Below are 25783 nucleotides of genomic sequence, written 5' to 3'. Positions count from 1 at the left end.
AACCAATACTAAAACTGCACCCTTGTATAAACATAGGTGCATCTATACAAATAAAGTATAAGTTTGTTCTATTTTTATAGCAATTCAATATACTTCTACAAACCATATTATTAAATAAAAATCCTAAATAAATAATAAACAACCCTACAGAGTACATACGTATCCAGTTAAACCTAATTTAATAACCTCATTGCAAACTACTATATTACGCTTAAATGTTGCTTCAATTCAATAAACAATAATATTTTCTCTATTTATTTTATTCTGTTCTCTTCCTTGTACATCTAAATCTCATGTAATTCACCTTAAGTCTCCCCCTTCATTCTGTATCAGTCTCCCATATAACGTGCCTGTTAAATGGAGTTGTAATTATTGCCAATAGATGGCAGCACAGTTGTACATATCGTAGTACTGTGGGGTTCCGCTTTCTTTATCAAAATGTATCGTTATCTATTATTATTATTTCAATTTTATAATAATTAAGCACACGATAAAACAAAATTTAATATAAATTAAACATATATTGTAGTAATGTAATAAACTATGCAACTTCGCCCATCCAAATTCGTCACAAATTTAATTAGCATCAATCTATACGGAAATGCAAGCAAAATGCGCGTATTCCCATTTCACACTCCTACTATGGAGGAACCTCTGTTCAACAATCACGCAACGCCGCCATATTGGAAAACCAAATCCATCCATCAAAAACCACAAGTGGCAAAGCTCAATTCTTCATACGTAAGTATATACATATGGTAAGTATTATAGGTTAATTAATATTGACCATTTTCAATTATATAAATAAAAAAGTGCAAGGTAAATTCATAATTAATCTAATAGATAGTAAAAGTATAATTCATAATTAGGGTTTGGTCTCATTACGTAAAAATATATTATAGGTAACTATACGTAGTCTAATCACTGTACGTAAAAGGAAACACTCAATAGCTTACATACAAATTATCGAAAATCTAGTTACCCTTTTTCGCTGCAACACTACAAAAAAAAATCCCTAAAAAAGGAAATTTTACCTATTTAGGGTAAAAAAAAAATCACTGTAATTATTCTCATTACAGACAACACTGCGATATGGCCATAAATTATATACAACTGCTACAGCAAACAACCAGGAAATATCCAGCAAAATAGTGGGCGTGTCATCAATGGTATGTAAACTTTCTCTTCTTACTTAAGTCACAATATTGTATAAATATACAAGTGTGCCAAAATACCATTAGTGTCCACAATTACCGAGCGGCATATATACAAAGCGGGCGGGCTGAAAAAACTCGCGACGGTAATGGCGCCAGTGCAAAGCTAACGTTCAATACAACGCGGCAGTCGATAATATACAAAGTGAACGGGCGGGGAAAGTATAAAGGAAAGTCGCGCTGCGGTCAGACAGTAATGGCGCCAGCGGCACCATCTGCCATGCGTTATCAATCCAAAATAATTACAGTCATTACTTCAATTGAAAAAACTAATTATCCTATATACATCATACTATATGATAAAATGTCGCCTTTTAACAAAAGTTCCGGCTTAATTTCACTTTAATCTCTTGGTTACTTAGCGTAATAAATACATAAATCACTGTAATCATAGTGTAATCCCTTAGCATACGTGGGCCAGGTAAAAAAGATAAACCATGCTTAATTCATGTAGTATACGTGGAAGGAGACGTTTGATGCATGTTCCTACTTTGTAGAATGATGATGCTTCTTACCTTCAGCACATAATCTTTACGTTAGAGAGTCAGACAGAGAAAAATCTTGGTTTTTCCTCCTCTATGACCACCCATCTTAAACCTCTACATATCATTGTTCGTCTCACAAAATTTCGGTGCTCCAAAAACATTCAAATAATAATAATAATAATAATAATAATAATAATAATAATAATAATAATAATAATAATAATCCTGAATATGCCATCCTTACATAATGTAGGATATCTTAGATTCTTAGTTTAAATCTTAAATATCTTAGTTTAAAATGCTTTCTTTAGTACTTATTTGAGCAACCATGTAGGAGGGGGTACGACTTTTTATTTTGCCCCTCTCATTTCAGTAGCCTTCCAACAGAAAGTAATTTTTGATAAGCAGGACAGACAAAATGAATAAGAAATATATTTACAGCATCCTCTCCCCTTTCATGATTGGAATATCACGTAATATTTTTTATTCTACGAAAGATGGCCCTGTGCTGTTAGGGGTAGGTAACTAAAAAAATACCTAATATATAGCGCCCCTTGATTGTAATATTACCGCTTCTTTATTTGTACGAGGGAGCCCCTACACAATCAAGGGTGACAAAAAGAATAGGAAGAGTGTCTATTGATTCCAGTGGTGGATCCAGCACGAACTCCTGGGGGAGGGGAAGGGAAGTGAAACATTCTTTTGATGATGTGAAGCTGTCACAAATTACCACTTAACTAAACTAAACAATAGTGGGGGGAACTGGAAACCAGTCAGTTTAAATTGATGTAAAAGTTTAATTTTTGGATTCATATTAAAGTTTTGGTTTCAAATGAGAATTTCAGTCCAAGTGGTCAATGATCAAATCTCGTGGGGCTCTTCAGTGTAGGCTAATACGGCCCCCTTATGAGAAAAGGCAAAATTATTAACATGTTTATAACTTTCGAATTTTTCGTCTATTTTAAAGAAATATTATGCTTCGTATTAAAGTGTTGGTTCCAAATGACAAACTCAGTCCGAGTGGACAATGATCAAATCTCCGGGGGGGTCTTCAGTATAGGGGGCTACGGCTCCCTTATGGGAAAAGGCAAAAATATGAAAATGCTTATAACTTCCGAATTTTCCGTCTATTTTAAAGAAATTATTAGCTTCATATTAAAGTCTTGGCTTCAAATGACAATTTCAGTCCGTGTGGACAATGATCAAATCTCGGAGGGCTCTTCGGTGTAGGGGTTTCGGCTTCTTTATGGGACAAGATTCACGTAGTTGATATTGCAAAATTGTTTTGTATATATAAGTGGAAACTTGCACCATTTGGTTAATTTTACCTCTTATGTTTTGCAGATTCATATTCCAAGCAATAGTTACTTCGCAGAGCTAAAAGAAGGCACTTACTAGTTTCATTAAAATGAAATGTCTTTTATGAGAGGAGCAGACGAACGAACAGGCACCCAAACGTTGGTTGAGTCGTACGGTTGAAACTCGTTAAGCTCGCTTCAATTATTATTATTATTATTATTATTAATATTATTATTATTATTATTAATAATAATAATAATAATAATAATAATAATAATAAAGAATTGCAGGGACCTTTGGTGCAGGGGGTCCGTGGCTCGATTCCACTTCGTGCCAAGTGAAATTTGAGGTGGACAAATACCGTGTGCATGGGTATGTGTTTTCTTGAGATTTTCCATTTTCCTCCCACTTTCTTCATTTCACCATTTCATTCATCATCATTCTCCCTTAGCGTAGGTGCATAATCGTCCAACGTTAAACTAGATATTGTAATTTCAATAATAATAATAATAAAAATTAATTCAACTGAAAGGACTGTAATTTATGTGGACAGCAATTATCATAAATATGCAACCATTATAAAAACAATGCTTTGAGTAGAAAGATAATCCTTCCCAAGTGTTAACGAATGCGCACGAGATAAGACATGTCTCGAGAAAGAGACAAGACGCGCTTTGTGACATCCAAGATAATACGAGGCAAATGTTTTGGACACGAGATAGCTTGTAAAATGTCTCGTCTTGTCTGGAATGTCTCGAAAACAAAAGTCTAAGTTTTAAAATTATTTTTCAAGATCTATTCTCTCAGAAGTAGTTCTCTGCCTTAAAATTAATAACGACATTTGTGATTTAAAAAAAGATAAACAATGCCTAAAGTTAATAGTTAACTTTTCGAAAAGAAGCTTCATTAAGGGTGAACCTGAAAGATGTCCACAAACTTCGGGAGGTGATTCGTGACATCAAAAGGAGACAAATGGTCCTCTTGCAGTTTTCGAATTCAGCTTCGTTGTCGAGATACAGGGTTGCCAACTAGTCGTGTTTGAGAAACTCACTGGGAATAAATTCAAGTCCAAGAATAAACTACTACTCATATATTTTTCAGGTCAATTGACTTATACCATGTTGTAAGGTCAAATATTTATTTATGAAGTGTGTACAAAATTCGCCAGGGTCTTTTCTGAGAAAATCGTCGAGAAAAAGTCACCTCCAAGAATAAACTACCCCTCGTAAATTTTTCTAAGATAAATATCTGATACTGCAATATAGGATTGTTAATTAAATATTGATTAATGAAAAATAAACAAAATTGTTAAAACCATTTTTGAGAAAATAGCGTTTTTCGATTTTCGGCTGTTTGTAAACCACACTTATTTTTAAGTGGTAGGAAAAAATGGAAAAGCTCCTGTAAGAATACTAAGTAAACCCTAAGTTTAAAATTTGGTGTAGATAAGTTGAACGGTATGGCCTCTAGGCGAGTGCATATAAAAGTGTGCCGAACGGACGGACCGGAAGGACGGGTGTCGAAAAGTCACATTTTCGGTATGTAGACGCCATGAAACATGTAAATCCGTTGAAATCTGAATTTGATATTATTTTCACAATCACTATATTTTCTTCTCTCTTTTGTCGCTCGAAAAAGAAAAGCCTGAGTTTACCACAAAAAGCTAGGGAGTTTCTCAAAAAATATTCAATTACAGGGCCACCGCACTAAACTTTTTCAATTCAATTTCTTAACTGTGTTAGGCCGCAGTTGTTACTGAAGTGTGTATTTGGATAATACGAATAAAATTATTGTATTATTCAAATACATCGAATGTCAGATTATCGAATAAAAAACTTCGATTGAAGAAAATCCATTATACAAAACTAACTCACACTTTGAGCACATTTTCATTAGACATATAATAGACCAATTAATGCAATCATTGTTTATGAAATATGAAAAAAATCAAATGAGTCACTTTGGGAAAGTCGTTCAAAAAGAACACGTCAGGAGTAACCTACCTCTTGTGAATTGTTTCGAACAATGAGTTAAGATATACTTTTGGTTATTAATGAAATATTTATTTGCGAAATTTGAACAAAATCGCCTGTCGTTCGAGAAAATTATCGGGGAAAAAACCTTGACCCCAAAAATAAATTATCCGTTGTAATTGTTTTTCATAGAAATGACATACTAAAATATAGGGTTATTAATGAAATACTTATTTATGAATTATCAATAAAATTGTCCGAGTAATTTTTGAGAAAATCGTGAGGGAAAAATAACTCCCCGAAGAAACTATCTCTTGAGGATTCTTTCAGGGTAAGCGAGTTATTCCATATTACTAGGTTTTTAATGAAATATTTATTTCTGAGTACGAACAAAATTGCTTGACTCATTTTTGAGAAAACCGTGGAGGAAAAACACCCCCAAGAGTAAACTACCCCTCGCATATTTTTTCAGGACAAACGAGTTTTGCCATATTGTTCGGTTATTAACGAAATATTTATTTTTGAAATATGAATAAACTCTTTTGAGTCGTTTTTGAGAAAATCGCCCAGACAACACTCCACCAAGAATAAACTACCCCTCGCATTTTTTTTAGGACAAACGAGTTATGCCATATTGATAAGTTATTAATGAAATCTTTATTTATGAAATATGAACGAAAGCATTTGAGTCCATTTTGAGAAAATCACTGAGAAAAAACTCACCCCCTTAGTATAAACTACCCCTTGTAGATTTTTCTCAGATAAATGCCTTATACCACAAAATAGGGTTGCTAATTAAATATTGATTTATAAAAAAAGAAAGAAAACAAGATCGTTAGAGCCAGTTATGAGAAAATATCTTTTTTTATTTTCATCGTACAGGAAACTACCCTTGTTTTGGGAGTAGGAGGGAAATAAAAAAAAACTATAGGAAATACTATGAAAATCTTAAACTAAAATTTGGTGCAGATAAGTTGAACATACCGTAAATTTTTCAACTAATTTACGGTATGTTCAAGTATGGCTTCTAGGCGAGGTATAGCTTCAGGTATGGCTTCTAGGCGAGTGCACAGAAAAGTGTAGCGAACGGACGGACGAACTGATGGACATGTATCGAAAAATAACTTTTTCGGTGTTAGGGGCTATAATACGTGTAATTCGTTGAAATCTCAAATTTGATTTTTTTTTCGAACACCATACTTTCTTCTCTCATTTGTCACTTCAAAGTAAAAGGAACTCAGAACTACAGATAAAAAACACCTACTTTTACACATAGACATTTATTGATTTAAAACTTTTTTAGTTTGTGTCATTTCACTTCCAATTGAAAGGTTTTACAATGATTAACGGCATACCAAAGACGAGACGGAACTTTTCAGGAAGTAAATGCATTCAGAAGTCTAGACTGCATTATAGCCTGTTTTTATTTCTGCAATTGTTAACAGCTGTAATTTCGTCCAAACGCTACATGAAATAATTTTTGGTTGACGTCATTGTATTACTATTTTAGTATTGTTCTCTTCAGACTTGGTTGAAGTTTTGTCTTAACGGTTATACATTATTTCTTTCTTATTTCATCGTTACACATAAGAACAAAATGTTATGGTGAGTGGATAGATTCGAACCTACGAACATTGAGTTTATATTCTTCCAACACTTTACAAATGGACCAAGCTTTGTCTTCACGTTAACGCCCGGTTACAGGGATTACTACGATTTAAATAAAATGGCTGGCTGTTAGAATTCCCTGCTCATATATTTCGATAAATAATTTTCATTGCTTCGAAGATACGTAGAGCAATGTTTAGATACACATTTTAGGAGAGTGAATTTTGGTGTATATAATAATTTCATGCCAGGTAAAAGCTAGATAAGTTTTGATAAAATGTTTCATATGTAGTTCTCAATAATAAGCTTGCTGTTCGGAGTGAAGTTCCAAGGTTCAGCATTGCCTAGCAGTTTTTGCTATTAATATCCCTTCTAACAATATTGGCAGTGGACAAAAGTTAGCCCGTGTTGAAGCTTTTTGCTCCTAATTTAGTTATTTTACTTATTTAAGGAATATATTGAAAATTGTCAGCAGGCACGTATGCAGTAATTTATTTCGGGAGAAGTCCGACTTCAATATTAGGATAAATTATAATAAAATTTAAAAGATAATCCTTAAATTTAGGCTAAATTTACAGAGAAGTTGGGATTTCAGAGGGGAGTCCGGACCACCTGAACCCACCCCTAAACGCATCCTTGTTTGTCAGTAACGTTTCCTCATTTTGAAACCCTCAAAAACTTCGGATATATAAAGGAAAACGAGTTATTTTCGATAAAATATCACTTCAGAAGACGCGACAGTTTTATTGCACATTGTGGTATCCCAAGTTCACAAGGGCAAGAATTCATTAATTTTGATTCTCTGTCATTGTGCTCTATCCAAAGGTTAGGTTTGTAACATATTACTCCTACGAACAAGCATGACTGGCAGATAGGAATACTGAACACAACTCCAGAGAAATGCATGCTGAACTTACGTTTATAGCTACGCTTTGGTGATTTGCCCTCAAGGTCAATCGAGTGGTAATTCAGTTCCGTCTCTGTTCTTAAGCCATGTTCGTATTACTTCGAACAGTTTTGATAATGAAAAGCATGCCTCTTAATATAACAGACTTCTTTCGCGTAAGAAATCGAAACTCAGTTGGTCAGAGCAACTAGTCTGTAAGAATTAGGTTGTTAGTTAGTTAAAAGCCCAGTACGAGTAAGGGTTTTTATTACTATTGTTTTTATCTTTTTTATGTGAGGAAAAATCAAATTGTGACATCGCGATATCAAATGTATTTGATTAGGTAGCTTTGTCTTAGCTAAACTTTAAACATCAGTAACCGTCGAAATTATTTCACCAACTGATCACTTACTGAACATTTCAAACACGTCAAACCACTGGCATAACATGAAGGTTAACCTCTCCTCCGCAGTCCTTAGTTATGCGTCCGTACTTTTAAGGGCGGACTAAGGGCCGGGTGACTGCCCGGGGCGCCAGAGAAAGAGGGGCACCAAAACGAGCCTCAAAAAGTAAATTTTATAATGTGCTTTCTACTGACGTTTTTGGTTTATATTCTTGTAAAGTAGTGGCAATTATATGATCTTTTTCCATTTCACTATGGAAGAAGAGAGTTTCATAGTACTAAGGGGGCTGTATCGAAAAATTGAGAGATGGCATGTAGAATAAAGAGTGCCGGAAATTAAGTATTGTTTGTTTGTTTGCTTGAGTTTAGCGTTCCACGGTTATGCCTTAATGGGCAAGGGAGATGTGGATACTAATTATAGTGGAATCCGAACCACTTTTATCGTTCAACAGTAATCCACCGGGAATTGGACCCGGTACCACAGAAGGCAGGCGTGCTAGCCACTAGACCAGGGGGGGTGGAGTTGGTATTGTTTATAGCGGGCCATATTCTTTGTGAACTTTTCCTAGGTAATGGATTTCTTTTTGAAAATGGGTTTAAAACAGGGGCGTCATTTAGGGAGGGCAGGGAGGGGCATTTGCCCCCCGTGAGTTTGAGATGTATATAGATTTTATCATTAGAATAGTAGTAAATCAGTGAAAAACGTGAAATTTTACTTATATCAAGAGGTCTTTCCCCCCCCCCCAAAGCAAAATCTGAAATGACGCTCCTGGTTTAAACTATTAAAAACACTATGATAAAATGTAAAATATAGGCTACTACTAGGGGAAGGGCGCCAAAAAGTCACTTTGCCCGTGTGAAAATTTGGCCTGCTCCGCCCCTGCGTACTTTCTGTATATTTTTTGGCCTTGCAGCTTGTGCGGTCCCCACGCCACATTGTTGCGGGGGCGCTATTTACGCCTACTCTTCGAACGTAATTCAATAACTGTTTAAGAAATTCTATCATCAGCGTGAAAACGGGAATATATTTTTCTAATAGTCTCATAGAACTTTCACTCAGAATGCCAGATGCAATTTTTCAGAGTGGGCTCTGGCTAAGTAGAAGGAAGATCTGTTTCCTAAGTAAGTTCCTTTCAGAAAGTTTGCTATTTCTTTAACAGTGTTGTAAATAAATATACTTATCGTTATTAGCTCGACACCAAACCATCCTGGACAAATCCCTCTAGAACAATGATCGGCAAAAGTTATTCTGCATAATTTTATAAGCGACTCAAGGGTGAAACACTTGTTAACGAAAGCAATGTCGTGTATATACTGCCTTGTTTCTGACAAAATATAAAGTCTTTTGTAATCTTTAGACACTTTTCCTATTCTTTTTGTCACCCTTGGTTGTGTAAGGAAGCCTCGAACAAATAAAGAAGAGGTAATATTACAGATAAGGGGCGCTATAAATATATTAGGTATTTCTTTTGTTACCTAACCATAACGGCCTAGGGTCGTCTTCAGTAGAATAAAAAATGCTACGTGATATTACATTCACGAAGAAGGAAAGGATGCTCTAAATATATTTCTTATTCATTTTGTTTGCCCTGCTTCTCAGAAATTATATACCTTCTGTTGGAGGGTGCTGAAAAGAAAGGAGGGGAAATAAATCGTCGTGCCCCCTCATACACTTTAAATTTTGTGACGTGGTTGCTCAAATTATTACTAAAGAAAGCACTTTAAACTAAGATGTGTAAAGTTACAACATTATGTAAGGGTGGCATATTCATTAATAATAATAATAATAATAATAATAATAATAATAATAATAATAATAATAATAATAATAATAATAATAATAATAATAAATATGAATGTCTTTGGAGAGCCGAAATTATGTGAGACGAACAATGATATGTAGAGGTTTAAGATGGGTGGTCATAGAGGAGGAAAAACCAGGATTTTTCTCTCTCTGACTCTCTAACGTTAAGATTATGTGCTGAAGGTAAGAAGCATCATCATTCTACAATAGGTTGCTTTTACGTAGAATATCTATTACTTGAGCTCCCCTCCTTCGGGCAACTTTGCTTATGTAGCAAATTCAAAACAATTTCAATTTAAGACAAATATTTATAGAGAAAATTAAACATTTAATAGGGAAATCTGTTATCAAAATATCCAAACACGTAGATAGAAGACTATGTAGTGAGAAACATTGTGAAACTATAAAATTCTCCAAATTAGAATTAACATTTACTGGAAAACATTCGTTATGCATCAGTGAGCACAGGGGAAATAATTACGAATCTGTTTGCAAACAAAAATTAGACACACTAATGCAAATGCGACGATATTTTCTTTCTTTTTTTTTTTTTTTTTTTTTTGGTATCGTCATGAGTTTTTCACATATGTTACAATTTGATTCTTTCCCAAATAAAAAATAAATAAAATAACCTTAGTGATAAAAATGACAACAGTACTTCCACGGGATTCGAACCGTCTACTTTCGGTATACAAACTCGTTGCTTTACCTAACTGCGCTATTTGCTCTCTTACGTAAGCTGAACCTGTTCTACAGTAAAGACGATTTTTCATTACGATTGGGCTAACAATTCCTCTTTTTCCATAGGTAATTTCCACTATTTGCACTATCTATACGTTAATACTTAGCATAGATTCATATATTTGGAGTTCGCTGATAATGCATATAATAAGACATACTAGAAATATTTCGTTAAAATTTTCGTTTGTAGATCTAATCCACGCTTCTCTCAATGACATAGATGTCGCTGCTTCGTGTTGAACTGCAGAATTCCCTCGCGTTCTTGAAAATTTCCCACTTTAGCAGAGTTGGTAATTCTCGAGATTTCTGTCGATTTAATGTTTTTTGTTTCTAATTTCTTTATTTTAAGCTAATATCTAACACAAATATTAAAAACGGGTTTGTTATTAACCTGTCCTGCTGGGGAAACCTTCCGAAATTTCGAACATATAAAGAAAACGGAGATATTTTCAAAAAACTTCAAAATAAAGAGACGCGTCATTTATTTTGCTCATGGTAGTACATCATTAATAAATTATCAGGACAAGAAACAAATAATTTCTACCTGTTTGATGAGATTACGAATGTAAAAAAGTATATTACTTCTGAAAAAAATAAAGAACAGGTCCCTGTTGAAGTGAGAAGAGATTTAAGATGTCGTGAATTACCCAAGCATTTTGAAGTAAATTCCGGTCCATATTCTTAAGTACGTGATATTATGGAGTTCAGTAAGTGCGTAACTACCACAAATGCTCCGAAAGGAGAGGGCATTTTCTATAATAAATAATGTATGAACTAATGAGAAATCTGAATTGAAAACTGAAATTTTTGAACATCTAATAATAATCAATTGTATCTATAATTGTACCTGTAATAAATTCCATGACGTGATTTTGCAAAACAGTAAGTTACTGCGCGCTGTTCATTCAAACGAAAAATGTCATCCAGCAATGTACTGATGTTAAATTGGTAAACAGATGTCACATATTAATGGAATTAATTTGTAAACATTTTTGGAAAAAGTTTTTCAAAGTAGTGGACAAATAACCGTTAAGATGAACCGCATTTTTATGTTTCATTAAAATTTTATGCTTCAATATACTTGTTTTCTTTTTCATTAAACTTACTCCTTTATGTTATTTTATCAAATTGTTTTAAATTGTTTCATCAATATTGTATTTATCATTCATGAAAGTATTTTGATTTGTGGTCAATATTTTTGTTGAGTACTTCAAAACGAATGATAAATTAAGGTTAACGGTAAATGAAATAAGAACATGCATATTGCCGCCATCATTTCCTTGTCCTAATTTTCGCTTGTCAGAATCTGGTCACCCTAGAATATAACCTCTTCTTTTTTTCTGTGAATCGTAAAAACATTTTTCTTTTTACAAATCTGGCAACCGTGGCCCCAGGCAACACAACGTTAGAATAATAAGACAGTCTAATAACTTATCATTAACGTTATGAATTTCAACGTAGTGGAAATGGCTGCTAATACAAGAGTCATCCAGAAAGTAAAGGACGCTTTTCTGGTATGGTTAAATGGAAACAAAAGATATCAACTCAAAACTTTATTTAGAAAGCCACAGGACCTTACTCTAATTTTTTATGTAATCGCCATAGTTGTCAAGACACTTGTTATAACGTGGGATCAGTTTTTCAATGTCGATGTTATACTCATATACCAAAAAAGATTTGAGACAGGCTGTTACTGCTTGCTTGAGTTCCTCATCGTTTTCGTTTATGTTTTCCATTCAAAAATTCCTTCTTAAGTTTCGGAAATAAGTGAAAATATATCATACTAGATATTTTCGGGAATTATTCTTAGACTTTTCGTTCAGTCCTTCCCTGACAAGTAATGGCCTCTCACTCTAATCTTCATCATGCACGTTGGTCCTTCCTTGATTAAACATAATTCACCATTTCCTCACTAATGACTCATTCATTGCGCTATCACCATAAGCATTCTTTATTTGCCTATAAATTTCAATAGATTTAACTTTTTGCGCGTTCAGAAAACGAATGACACTCTGTACTTCACATTTGGAGCTACTTTCGATTGGCGCCGCCATTTTGAATCGCTGCAAACAAAAACAAGTAGCGTGACCGCACAGCATTGAGACTCGGCTCACACCGAGGTGAAGGACGTAGCTAGCTGCCGAGTACGCGATCGTAATATTGGGAGGTCGGCACTGCTCGCAATCCATAATCGTTCTGTATTTTCTGGGCGGCCCTCGTATTTACAAAGAAAAACTGTATACAGTAGAGCTTGAAAACATGCAGATTTTTGATCTTATAGTTTTCGGTTTAAAAAGGAGATTGGATTAATTTCATTTATTGTCTGAAACGTAACACTGATGTTTGGATCCAAATCTATTTTTATACTTTATTATTTTCTCCTTTCAGAGTTCAAGAAAGAAGCATACTTCCGTGATACCGACTTCAGCGGTGCAGATCCTGTAAGTGAAGACTGGCATCTGGCTTGCTTGAAATTTTCTCTAGTGGTTTCAGAAGGAAATAATTTCTACACCAAACATAATGATGCAGTTTCTACTGAAACCGAACATACAATTGTTCTAGAAAATTACATCTTCAATGCATCAGCATCTAAGGACATGAAAGTCCATGAAAAATCGGTGGACGGTGAATAGCCCAAATCACAAAAGAAGCTGTTCTAGAAGTGTCCAATTTTCCCGTTTGCGTTGCGCGCATACAATTTGGTGTGGAAATAGGTCGTGGCCTTCACATATAAATAATGGTGGCCATAGCTCAGCGGGAACATGGTCAAAAATGGGTCAACAATACAATGGAAATGCCGATAAGACGCGCATTTGTTTGATATATTTTGTTTATATTGCCCAAAAGAGGGGGGGAGTTTCACCACAATCGAGCCTGCAGAACAGGGAAACAAATCGGGTCAAAGTCAGAGACGTACCATTTCCGATTCTCAGACTGGCTTGATATGAGGCAAACACCTTACCTTATTCGTGCATATATCCACTCAAGGGACAGTCGATCTTGCTCGAGAAGGGGACGATTGCATTATAGGATACGTTTGTCAATGTGCAAATGGAGCACGGATCGGTGGATATTGTGTTCATGTCATTCTCATTATTTGGTATTTAGGCATAGGCAAAGCAATTGCACCACGTATGAAGACATCTGCATTCTTGGATGATCTATTTTATTCACAAGAAAACGTATCTAGGCTCTTGGGCGATAACGATGAACCATTCCTGTCAGAGGATGAGAAAATCGACAATTGAACCATTTTCCATACTTATGTATAACACATTGCATTGTACATAATAATCACCTCAACTGCCTAAGCGGTACTGGGTGTAAGGGAAGCCTTGTAGTTCAGCTCAGATAACAAATCAATCATTTTGTACCTTTCTATACCATGTGTTACGCTAGTGCAATGATCAGTTTTTTTCTACGAACATCCCTGAAATCCTAGCTACCATTCAATTCCACTTATTTCATCTATAGCAATAGAACTCAGGGGAAATACGACACCCGGTTACGGCATTCTCTTCTGAGAGGTTTGCCTTATATCAAGTCAGTCTGAGAATGGAGATGGTACGTCCCTGACTTTGACCCGATTTGTTTCTCTGCTCCTGTGGCTCGAGTGCGATGAAACAAATAGTGCTTGTAGAGCTCAATGTGTAATCTCACTTTAATGAAACCTCAACGGAGCGCGCTCCCTCTTTTGGGCAATATAAACAAAATATATCAAACAAATGCGCGTCTTATGGGCATTTCCATTCTATTGTTGACCCATTTTTGACCATGTTTCCGCTGAGCTATAGCCACCATTATTTATACGTGAAGGCCTTAGGCCACGACCTATTTACACACCAAACTGTATGCGCGCGACGCAAACGAAAAAATTGGGCACTTCTGGAACAGCTCCTTTAAGTAGCAATTCTAGTATCCCAAATGGTGTGAGTTCATAAATAACCACATCGACGATTAGATTAAATATCAATTGATCAAATCTTCCTGAGTTCCAGCAAAATCTTATGAGTAATCCTATTCGGAAAAGATGAATAGAGTATCAGAAACGTACCGATACTTGTAACGTCCTCATTTACAATTGTATGAATGGGTCTCTACTCGCCGTTACGTGTTGGACTATTTTGTAATTACTGTCCCTAGTTCGTAGTATATCATGCTAGTGACAACCACGAAACAATGTAACTTACGATACGATTGTCACACAGTCGCTGAAATCTTTCAAAACATTTACAGAGGAAGATGGGGTTCTTCCAATAAACAATCAGAACCAGTACCATAGACAAAATGTTCAGGCCGGAGATGACTTTTTTGACATCCCTAAAAATCCGGAAAATAACATTATTTGCAGAATCAACCACTAACATTGAGTCAAAAATAAAAAGAAAGCATAGAGTTTTAAGCCAATTGCAGAAAGAATATTTTTAGACAAGATATCCCACTGAGAGATCAGAGAGACGACGGACGTTTGTTTCTAAAAGAAGACACTCATATTGATCAGAATTGTGAACGTGAGGTTTCCAACGACGGGAACTTGGGATCACTTCTACGGTTTCGAGTTAATTATGGCGACACAAAGATAGAAAGTCACCTGAAGACGAACCTCTTTCATGAGCTACTTATATATGTAAGACTACTCAGAGTGAATTTATTTCCATTTATAGAGAGAAAATAAATTAGGAAATTTCAAGATGTTTTGCAAAAGATAACATATATTCAGTCGGGTTTTACAAAACTTGAGCTGTTACGGGATTCCTCAAATCAACTTAGTTTTACCCTACATTTACCGTCAAGCTGTACGCGAAAACTTCATGCAATCCATCGGCATATTTGAGTGTCTTGCTGCAGCTAAGTAAGACAAAAAAAGTCCTATCTTTGCGATGAAGAAGAATATGAAGCCATTTGCAATGAGGTAATCAAAGCAAGAAAGATTAAAGACGTTTCAAAATGATAGCTGGTCTAATCAGCTTGATTATGAGTTGTCCCTAACTGGAAAAACTCCTGATCAAATTGTCTTGTGAAAACTTACGAAGATAAGGTTGCTAGCCGATAAATGCATTGACAACGGTGCCGATGAACTGCGCCGTTGTGGTTTCCAAACTACGAGGAATTCAAGGAAATTCACTTGGAGGCTCAAATGCATTTCGAACGCCATGTTTTAATCATTAGCTAAGACAATTTCCAATGTTCTTCAAACAAAGTACCCCAAATGAGAAATGGGTATCTATCGAGGCAGGCCCGTATCCAGGGAAATCTAGCCCACCCTAAATTTTTGCTGGCCCTCTTAAAATTTTCACGGTAGGGTTGCAAATGAAGTACCGTATAATATGGTGATGAACTATCATATTGACAACCTCCCTGGTTCGTTTCTAATTTGGGGATGATTTAAGTGAACTCACAGAAGTTACCTTCCACTCACTATCTGAAATAAGTGGGAATACAAATTATAACAAAGCGAGAGGTAAAATTCTACTCATGTCAATGCGGGGATTTCTGTGGTTAAATGAAAACTTGAAATTTCGAGTATGAACTAATGCTGTATTTTCTATGGCTTGTGTAAGAGTGTGTAAAATGTTGTGTATGAATTCGGGTATTTAGAAGTGCCAGTTCAAACTCTGCATATCCAAACATTGAGCCTTCGACAAATGTTTAAGAAAGTAGCACATACCTCTGGGTGTCCGGTTCTGCCTCTCCTAGAAATGCTGGTCCAATAGGTTCCTCCCAATGCCAAGTCACAGGCTGGATATTATCCCGCTGGCAGGTCACTCCAAGGGGTAGATTACAACAATGGTGTAGCTTGATGTCGCTGCAGTTATTCAAATGATCAGCAACATAATAATATCTCCACGGTACTACACTGTAAATCTCTAAGTCCGTATAACGAAGTGCTGACTCGCTCAAATAAAAGAAAAGTACCGTTTCTCTATCATAATCGAAGATCAACTTTTAAAGACTTTACTTGTTCGATCTTTGGTTTCGTTCTCTGGTTCGTCGTCGTTCTTCCTTCTCTCCAACTCTGTTCGACTCTCCGCGACTCTCCCTGTGACCTCTGGTCCTTTGGTTTTTGTTGAATTTCCTTGCAACCTGGAATTTGCCGCTTCTGCATGACGTCAGAGGCGTGTGCTCTTTCTCATCTAGGAAACGAGAAGGTTTCCTCATTGTAGCCGACGACTGGCAATCCTTGGTATGCCTAGACTCACAATTCCTGGCAATTCTAACATACCCGAGAAGAGTGTCTTGTGTTTACAAGCATCTTACAAATTTACTTACATAAAATTTTACCCATTCTTTCCAGTCATACATTAATTAAATTCTGATTCCAATTTCCTGTAATTAAAATAATTTGCTAATCAAGACGTACTAAATACCAACATTACATAATTGTTTCTACACTCGAGAGCAATGTCCCTTGTTTATGTAATTCGTTTTCTTGTATTATTATTTCCTAATATTTCACTGTCTTCTGTGATTCTAATAATCTTTATTAAAAATACGATCAACTGAAAATAAAACATAGATAAATAATAAAATATATAGGCTCTGCCACAATATGATCGGGCCCCCCTACATTTTTGGGCTGGCTACGGGCCTGTATCAAGGCTACAGAAGGTTTTTTGGGAAAGGAGAGAGAGAAACATTTCAAACGCTAAACTCTCCTGCTGTCGAACTTAGGTGCTCCTCTGACGTCTGTGTATAAACAAGGGTGGGTAGAGCCTCATAAAGCCGTGTATCAATTCGCTGAAGACATAGATGTAGTGATGGAAGTCTTAGACCAAATAGCCACTCGGAGAGACATATAGATGGTTAGCAAAGCATCGTGTTTACCTCTTACATTAACGGATTGTCAGTCAATAATACCGCTATTCTTTTTGGTTGAATTGTTATGTTTGTCGCTGCCTCTAAGTAAGGTGGTGGAAAAAAATCGAACGACCTGAACGTTGCTCGAGAGCTGTGTCGTCTTTCATCTCAATTCTGACTGCTAGACTCGAAAATGCAGAATTTTTTCCCAATGTATATGTAGCAGAGCAGAAAGAAAGGTTTTAACTCTCGGAGAGTTGTTATCACCCTTAACTCGTTGCTACAATCATCAGACTCAGAGGACCAACCATTCAACTGTACTGCTCATTTTTCCATGTCAGTATTTCCAAGTACAACGAGTATTGGCATGTCGAATCGAACTTGGACCTGCAAGATAGTGATTTATTGCAGATGATCCCCGAAGAGAAAGAAATTTTATTATTGTAAAATCCAAATACAACAGCCTAGGGAAAAACGCTTTATTTTATGCTCACTATTCCTCTACGATCCACTCTACTATAATTTGGTTAAAAGGTGAATCACAGAAATGAACACATTTTAAACGCTAACTACGTTCAGTTATCATCAGCATGAAACAGCAGTAGTAAGCAGTCAGCTCAAGAACAACAAAATCATTCATAAACCCAGTTAAATAAGTTTCAAACAAGATTACATTAAGCTATCCATACATAGGAACATCTTTTGAATATAATAGCTGTATTAACATGCACACAATGGTGTGGCAGCACAATGGTGTGTTCAGCTTTGGTGTGGCAACAGAAGCCTAATTACATTCAGTATCAATGCATCATTCTTTAATATAAATAAATAACAATGCTCATTCAATTTCATCATAGCATTTATAAAATCTTCATTATTTTATTTTATTTCTCTAGATCATTATATTTGTCAGTGAAACTCCGATTAACAAATAGGTAATTCGTTGATAGAAGCGAACGAGATAGCTTCAATATCTACCGACGTTTCTACTCTTGTACATATGAGTTGTCTGTGAGATATTCCTTCACAAAAATAACCCTATGTCTTGACATTATAGAATAATTTTTGGAGCAGGAATAACATAACAGATAGCACATTTAATTTCTAGACAGTATGAAGTAAAGCCAGCATTGATTTAGCGTAGACGGGACTTTGGAGTTGAGCTGGTCTTTATATTAGACCTCACGTCCATTGTTAACAATATTATTATAAACATTTACGCTTAGACATTTATAAGGTAATTTATTTGTTTTACCTATATATTACGCTAAACTATAGATTTTGAAGATTGAAGTTTTGCAGCTATTTTTTCCCCTTTCCTTTTAGTTTTTGGATCAGAGGCCACACAATTTTTGAACGGTCCCTAAATCGAGTTTTCGTATTTTCTACGGAATAAGTACATCATACTGAGTTAAGTGATAGTTTGGGTTTGGCTACACTAAGTTCTTCACATATAAGGACCACAAAAAAAGATTTGATTGAAATATATCAGATCTGTTGATCCAGAAACATTAAATGGCTGTGGATAGGTATTTTGTTTTAACTGTCAATCAACTTCAATTGCTCTAAGTATAATTAACTTATATTAATATCATTAAAGTTTGATAATGAACTATATGATACGCGGCCATTTACATAAAGATGTCAGTGATTCTTGAAAAATAAAGTTTTAAGTTATTCCTTACTATTAGTATTTTGTCGGCACGAACATAATGTCAAATCGCCTTGAAGTTAAGTAGATATAACAGTATCTGAGCGTGAATATAGATATAACAGTATCTGAGCGTGAATATAGATACAACAGTATCTGAGCGTGAATATAGATACAACAGTATCTGAGCGTGAATATAGATATAACGGTATCTGAGCGTGAATATAGATATAACAGTATCTGAGCGTGAATATAGATATAACAGTATCTGAGCGTGAATATAGATATAACGGTATCTGAGCGTGAATATAGATATAACAGTATCTGAGCGTGAATATAGATATAACAGTATCTGAGTGTGAATATAGATATAACGGTATCTGAGCGTGAATATAGATATAACAGTATCTGAGCGTGAATATAGATATAACAGTATCTGAGCGTGAATATAGATATAACGGTATCTGAGCGTGAATATAGATATAACAGTATCTGAGCGTGAATATAGATATAACAGTATCTATATTTTCTTCGACTTTAGTCCATTTTATATTTTTTTCGCATATAGTGATTAAATCAAACAAATGGTCTTCTTAAAACAACTTCCCTTTTTTATTATGAATAGTTTATTAGTACAACCTGTGATTGTAATTTTGCAGTTTCAAAAACCCGTGCTGGAAATAATAATAATAATAATAATAATAATAATAATTATTATTATTATTATTATTATTATTATTATTATTATTATTATTATTATTATTATTATTATTATTATTATTATTATTATATATGTAACATTTGTGCAGTCTATGAACGATAACTTATTAATGCTTCACATTTTGGAACAAGATTATCCATTCGCCTTTAGTATGTAAAGTCTGGCCCCACCAAGAAAAAGTCATTAGGCCCCACCAAGAAAAAAGTTTCTGTTCACACCCTAGCATTTGCTTACCTTCAATATTTTTTATTAGCTGTTTCGGTAGACGATCATTAGGAAAACCTACACGCAAATGGGGAGGGGGGACAATATTAGGATGGGTCTTACAGAAATAGGAATACAAAGTAGAAACTGGATCTAGTTGAGTAAGTACAGAAGTGAAAGGAGAGCGTTTGTGAACGTGGTAATTAAACCTCCGGGCTCAAAGGCCATGGAGTTAGTTAGTCAAAGGCCATGTTATTTGAATAAAATTTAGACGAGGGAGATTTTACTTAAAATTGCAGTAATAGTGGAATAATAACGTGGGTGATTGTTGAGTTTAGACTAGCTCAAGATTCTTGCCAGAAAAAGATTAAAAAAGGAAAAAAGTGATAACTAAACTTGCTAAGAATAACCGAGGAAAAAATAGAAAACGTTTAATTTGAATTTCGCTTTTTTAATTATGTCTCAAGATGAATTTATCCTGTTGGAAATCTTTTATTCTTATTGGTAGATAGTATTTACCCGGGAAAAAGATATAATAAATCGACATCTTATTTAGATTTCCTTGTGAACAGTTATACTACGTTTGGATATGATTGAGGTCTTTTGAAGGAAAGAGAGTTCAATTAATGTTTTTATTCTAGTATGAGTAGCACGTTAGCCGTCGTTTACATCTAATATTGGAGTTTCAAAACACAATCAATAACTAATTTTCTAGCTCTACAATTACCGAAGCAGTTCTGTTGCAAAATACAAGCTTTCTCTGTTCCAACATGCCAATTAGCACTTGTTCGTTAACAACTCTGTTCCAACATGCCAATTAGCACTTGTTCGTTAACAACTCTGTTCCAACATGCCAATTAGCACTTGTTCGTTAACAACTCTGTTCCAACATGCCAATTAGCACTTGTTCGTTAACAACTCTGTTCCAACATGCCAATTAGCACTTGTTCGTTAACAAACTGTATCATACAACAAAATGACCTAAAAACTTGTAAGTTATGAAATTGTACTTATATTACCAACGTGTTGGACGTTTTTTCGAGGCAGAATATATGATAACATTGTAAAATCTGTGATACAGATCAAAATTTAAATGTAATACATCGTAGAACTCTTAACTGAGATTTTGAAAACTGTGCCAGATTTATAGCTTATAAAGGAAAATTTTAAAAATCATGTAAATAACATATTTTTAGTTAACATCGAATAACCAGATATAATCTAATATCGTAAATTCTAACATTCTCTGGCATAGAAATCAGGGGCGTAAAGGACACCCCCTGAATGAGAGCATATGTAAGTTGCATGCGTAGTTTAATGCTAGAGGTCTGTGCGGATCTATACAATGTCATCCGCAACCGCGATATTTCTATCTGCACTCACATTCGCAAAATTTTGACTCCCATCTTCACTCGCTTCAGCAGGTAAGACTACAAATATCCAAGACGTTTCAAAACAACATCCACAACGTTTAGGAGGTGATTCCTGACGCCAAGATAAGGCAAAAAGTATAGACCAACCTGGGTGCACAGATGCTTCCTTTCGGAGTTATAGGCTGCCACAAACATGAAAAAATGAATTTTAAAGGTCCACTAGCGGCGTTCACCCCGCTTCGCTGCGGTCACCCCGGAACGCAATAAACTTTGTTACTTAGATAATTTTTACTTTTTCGCTTTCAAGTGATATGATAAAAACCATAGAAGATTGCAGTAAATGTTAACATTATATCGCCTGTCATTTATGTTAACCCGCCCCGCTTCGCTGCGGTCACCCCCGAACGCAATAAACTTTGTTACTTAGATAATTTTTACTTTTTCGCTTTCAAGTGATATAATAAAAACCATTATAACGCCTGTCATTTATGTTAACCCGCCGAGTGACACGGTCATGCGGGTTGCATATAAATACGTTTATTTTTATACCTATGATGAACTAACAAAGGATTTGTACGTAATGGACACCTGAATGGTCAATTATCTCAAGACACTGGTAATTGAAAATTAAAGTGATATGATAAAAACCATCTAGGGTCCAAATCCTAATAACCCCCCAAAAATAAAAGAAATTGGTTCAGCCGTATTAGCGTGATGAGCGGACAAAGGATTTGTACGTTCTCTTTTATATATATAGATAGCTCCAATACTTTGGGACCTATCATAGTCGGGTCAAGACTTCACTTGAGAACTAATATGTTCCCCATCCAAATATCCAAGTTTCAGAATCAGGTGGTATTTTAGCAACAAGTTTTATAGAGGTAGTTGGTGAGTACCTCAGATTATATGCCCGTAGCCAAACTTCCTCTTTAAAAAATGTTGCGTGAGTACCTTATGATTCTGAAACGTGGATATTTGGATAAGGCACATAGTAGTTCCTACGTAAAGTCTTGACCCGACTGCGGTAGGTCCCAAAGTTTTGGAGCTATGGGCCTTTAAAGTTAATTTTTTTATGTTCTCGACAGCTTATATTAAGGTAATCTAGAAAGTTATGTCGTATTTTGTGGTCCTCGCACCGTCGTGTGTACAGTTGGCCCTCGCACCATAAGTTTAATGAGAATGGAGATGAGGCGAAACTCAGTTCTTGGTGTGGGTATATCCAATATACTATTTGGTTGTGGCAGTTCAGTTACACTGTGAACTTACGTAAGGACAGCGTTCCTCCACATAAGGTCATGTATGCTGTACGAGTTCAAACTGGGGTCAAACGACGCTGCAGCGGGGCGAAAGGTATGTCAGGCCTTTGTGAGGGTGTCGTGACTACACGGACATTGCAGCGGTACTTTAACAAGTTTAAGGACGGTGACGAAACACTCAAAGACGTACTACGTGCCAGAAGATCAACACATGTACACAATGAATGTCTTCAGGCAGTAATTGAGACGAACAGTTGCCAGACATGTGAGGAATTGGGGCTACAATTCAGTGTGACTGGAGAAACTATTCGGCAGCACCTCTATCAACTTGGGAAGCACTACAAGTTGGTTCGATGGGTCCCGCATGATTTGACTCCGTTCCGGAAGGCAACGCAAGCAGATACCTGTCTTTCTTTGCTGTCTCGTCTGAGGAGAAGCCTTTTCTGGACAGGATGTTGACATGTGATGAGAAGTGGATCCTGTACATAGCTCCACGATGCCGTAACATTGGTTAGCATCCCATAAACCGGTTCCAAAGCAGCCGAAACCAGCACTGAACCAGAAGAAGGACCTCCTGTGTGTTTGGTGTACTGCTCGCAGCATCGTGCATCGTGAACTGGTACCAAATGGTCAGAGCATCAATGTAGCTGTGTGCTGTCCGCAGTTGCATCTACCATACTCCCTGTACATTGTGCTATCCAGTTATCACCTGTTTCATTCTTTGGACAATCACCTTAGTGGACGTCAGTTCAAATTCCTAGCAGAGGTGCAAAATGCACTTGATATCTTGTTCGCTTCATGGCTCACCAATTTCTACCGCGATTGAATCCATGCCCTTCCAGAACGTTGGTAGCATTTCGCCGATGCTGATTGGGAGAATGTGTTTAGTCTTCCAGGTACCTTCCAAGTGACATATCGATGTTCGAAAGTGGTGGGCGAAAAAGCGACAGGAGTTTGCTGATTGCTTTTATAACTCCGAAAGGGAGCATTTGTGCACGCAGGTTTTTTTGTCTTATCTTGATGTCAAGAATCACCTCCGAAACGTTGTCGGTTTTGTTTTGAAAACCCTGTATAAACCTTGTTTCTTCTATGACAATTACACTAATAAGTTTCTAGTATAAAAATTCTAAATACCTCCTTTATAGTTTTGAGAATCTTACTATATAATATCAATAAAATTCAAGCTACAGATGAAATACTATGTCTTCCTATTGTAAGTCAATTACATCGAATGAAATTCTTAAAAACAGAAATAAAAAAAATTGACGGAAAACATATCTGCTAAGTTAAAATTGCTTCAAATATAGATTTCTAACGACGAAATTATCAATTTTGCAATACCTTACTTGTCAAATACTTTTTCTTTGTTTTTCCTAACTGATAATACATAAGTGTTTTTGCTTAGGACGCACGTATAAAATGGAGATAAATGACCCCTCAGAAGTGAGAATAAGCCACCTCTCACCAAGGTATATAAAATAACAGGTAGCTCCAGTTGACGTTTATCATTTTGATTAACTCCTTGTCCATGATGTCATTTGCCCTTCTTGAAACAGCATACCAACTAGCGTAATTGCGTATGAAATGTTTCACTTGTTCTCTTGAACGACACCTCGCGATACTCAAAGATGTTATAAAATAGAGGATCTGCCCATATGTATCTTCATCCTATTAAATGAATGAAGCCAAAAAAAACCTAGTATTGGTACGTCTGATTGGCTACTCTCGTTTCCGCCATATATGTTGGCTCAAAACATTGCCATCTTTATATGCAGACATGTACACAGTGTCTGTCTTATTTTTATTTAAGTCATTGCTTCGGATTTAATTATACAATATTTACATGCTGCACGTATGGGTGTACAAACAGGAGTAAGAAGAAATTACCCGGAATAACCTTTCAAGGCAAGAAAATCACCAATCATAGGATACGTATGACTTCACGATTTTGTGGTATGGGCAGATCCTCTATTTTATAACATCTTTGGCGATACCTCTACGTGACGTCACCGATCGCAAAGTATCCTGGGAAAAATGAGAGCAGAAAGGCTGAATCGAGAGTCCCCTGACCTCTTACAAACTGCTATACAAGCAGATTAGCATGTCATATAACTGGCGTCTCTGGCATGTAAAATTTTGGGGGGAACATCAAAGAAAGTGATTTAAATGGTACTACCTAGCCCAACCCATTTATTAACTAAGATTCCATTTGTTACCTTTCTGCTTACCTTCACGGACCCCCTAAAGTATATCAAGAACTCGATTACATTCGTTTCATAGCCTGAATATTATATACCAAATAAATATTATTATTATTATTATTATTATTATTATTATTATTATTATTATTATTATTATTATTATTATTATTATTATTATTATTATTATTATTATTATTATTATTTATATGATATTCTGTCGTTGGTAAATAAATTAAATTAGAGTAAAATATTGAATATTTTGTACTTCAAAACATTGGGGGGACGCGTCCCCCTCCCGCCAGAGACGCCGTGTGTCATATTGAGTATAGAATTAGAAGCCTAGGAAAAGATAAAATAATTAAAGAAACTCAATTTTATTCTGGTGGTTGCTCGGAATGAGTAACTACACTTTATTACAAGATGTAAATGATTAATAGTGTTTAGAAAAACGATCACTAAAATTCTTGTCTTTTTGAGAACATCCGCATTTTTATCAGCCATTCCCACATGAAGTTTTAAAAAAATATATCTGCAAAAAGTTACAATGGTGCGGATATCCGCATTTGTGCAGAGCACTTATATCAGAATGCCACGAATGCATAATGTATATCGAGTTGGTTTTTCCGCTTATTGCACTCCGGGAAACGCACATAGAATCATGGTTCCGAAGAAAACACATTTGGAATGGCCAAATCCGAATTCTGGATAGTAAAATCGCAGAAATTTGAATTTAGGAGAAAATCTGGTTATTGGAAGAATCCACATTTCAGAGAAAAAAACTGATATCGAAGGAATGCGGACATTTGAGAGTAAAGTGTTAAATACTCGGTAGGGTTCCTTCTTGTCACAATCCTTACTCTTAATTTTAGTGTAAGTGAAGCCCACTATTATATGTACCTTTTTTACTTTTTTGTAATGAACAAATTATTTTGACATTTTTATGCAATTATAAGAAGAAAAGAATAACATATTTTAAACCATTAAGAAAAATCATGGTCGCCTAGCAAACTGAAAAGGGTGCTTTTTAATGGTTTATTAGTATCTTGTTTCTTCAATGAAAAGTTACCCTTTTTTCTTTCGGAGGTAAGGGGTCGTCACGGTGAATCTCTGATCTACATGTTAATTTATGATGCAAGTAAAGTGGTGTTTTATGTGAATTTATTTTG

At 35.5% G+C, this 25783-nt stretch overlaps 1 protein-coding gene across 2 annotated transcripts in view; it reads left to right on the top strand.

Moving 5' to 3' along the window:
• Positions 1 to 621: 621 nt before the first annotated feature.
• LOC145681388 (uncharacterized) overlaps positions 622 to 25783 on the top strand; it is a 53444-nt gene continuing 28282 nt past the window's right edge. For both annotated transcript variants that reach the window (XM_081753038.1, XM_081753039.1), the window contains exons 1-3: positions 622 to 741; positions 1080 to 1169; positions 12802 to 12854. In XM_081753038.1, coding sequence (XP_081609164.1) covers positions 643 to 741; positions 1080 to 1169; positions 12802 to 12854 — 242 coding nt within the window. In that variant the 5' untranslated portion in view covers positions 622 to 642. The remainder of the gene's footprint in view (positions 742 to 1079; positions 1170 to 12801; positions 12855 to 25783) is intronic.

This window comes from Thermobia domestica, chromosome 3 (assembly GCF_964235325.1).
Source record: "Thermobia domestica chromosome 3, izTheDome1.hap1.1, whole genome shotgun sequence".
Classification (NCBI taxonomy): Eukaryota; Metazoa; Arthropoda; class Insecta; order Zygentoma; family Lepismatidae; genus Thermobia; species Thermobia domestica.
This window is presented reverse-complemented; position numbering and strand designations above follow the sequence as displayed.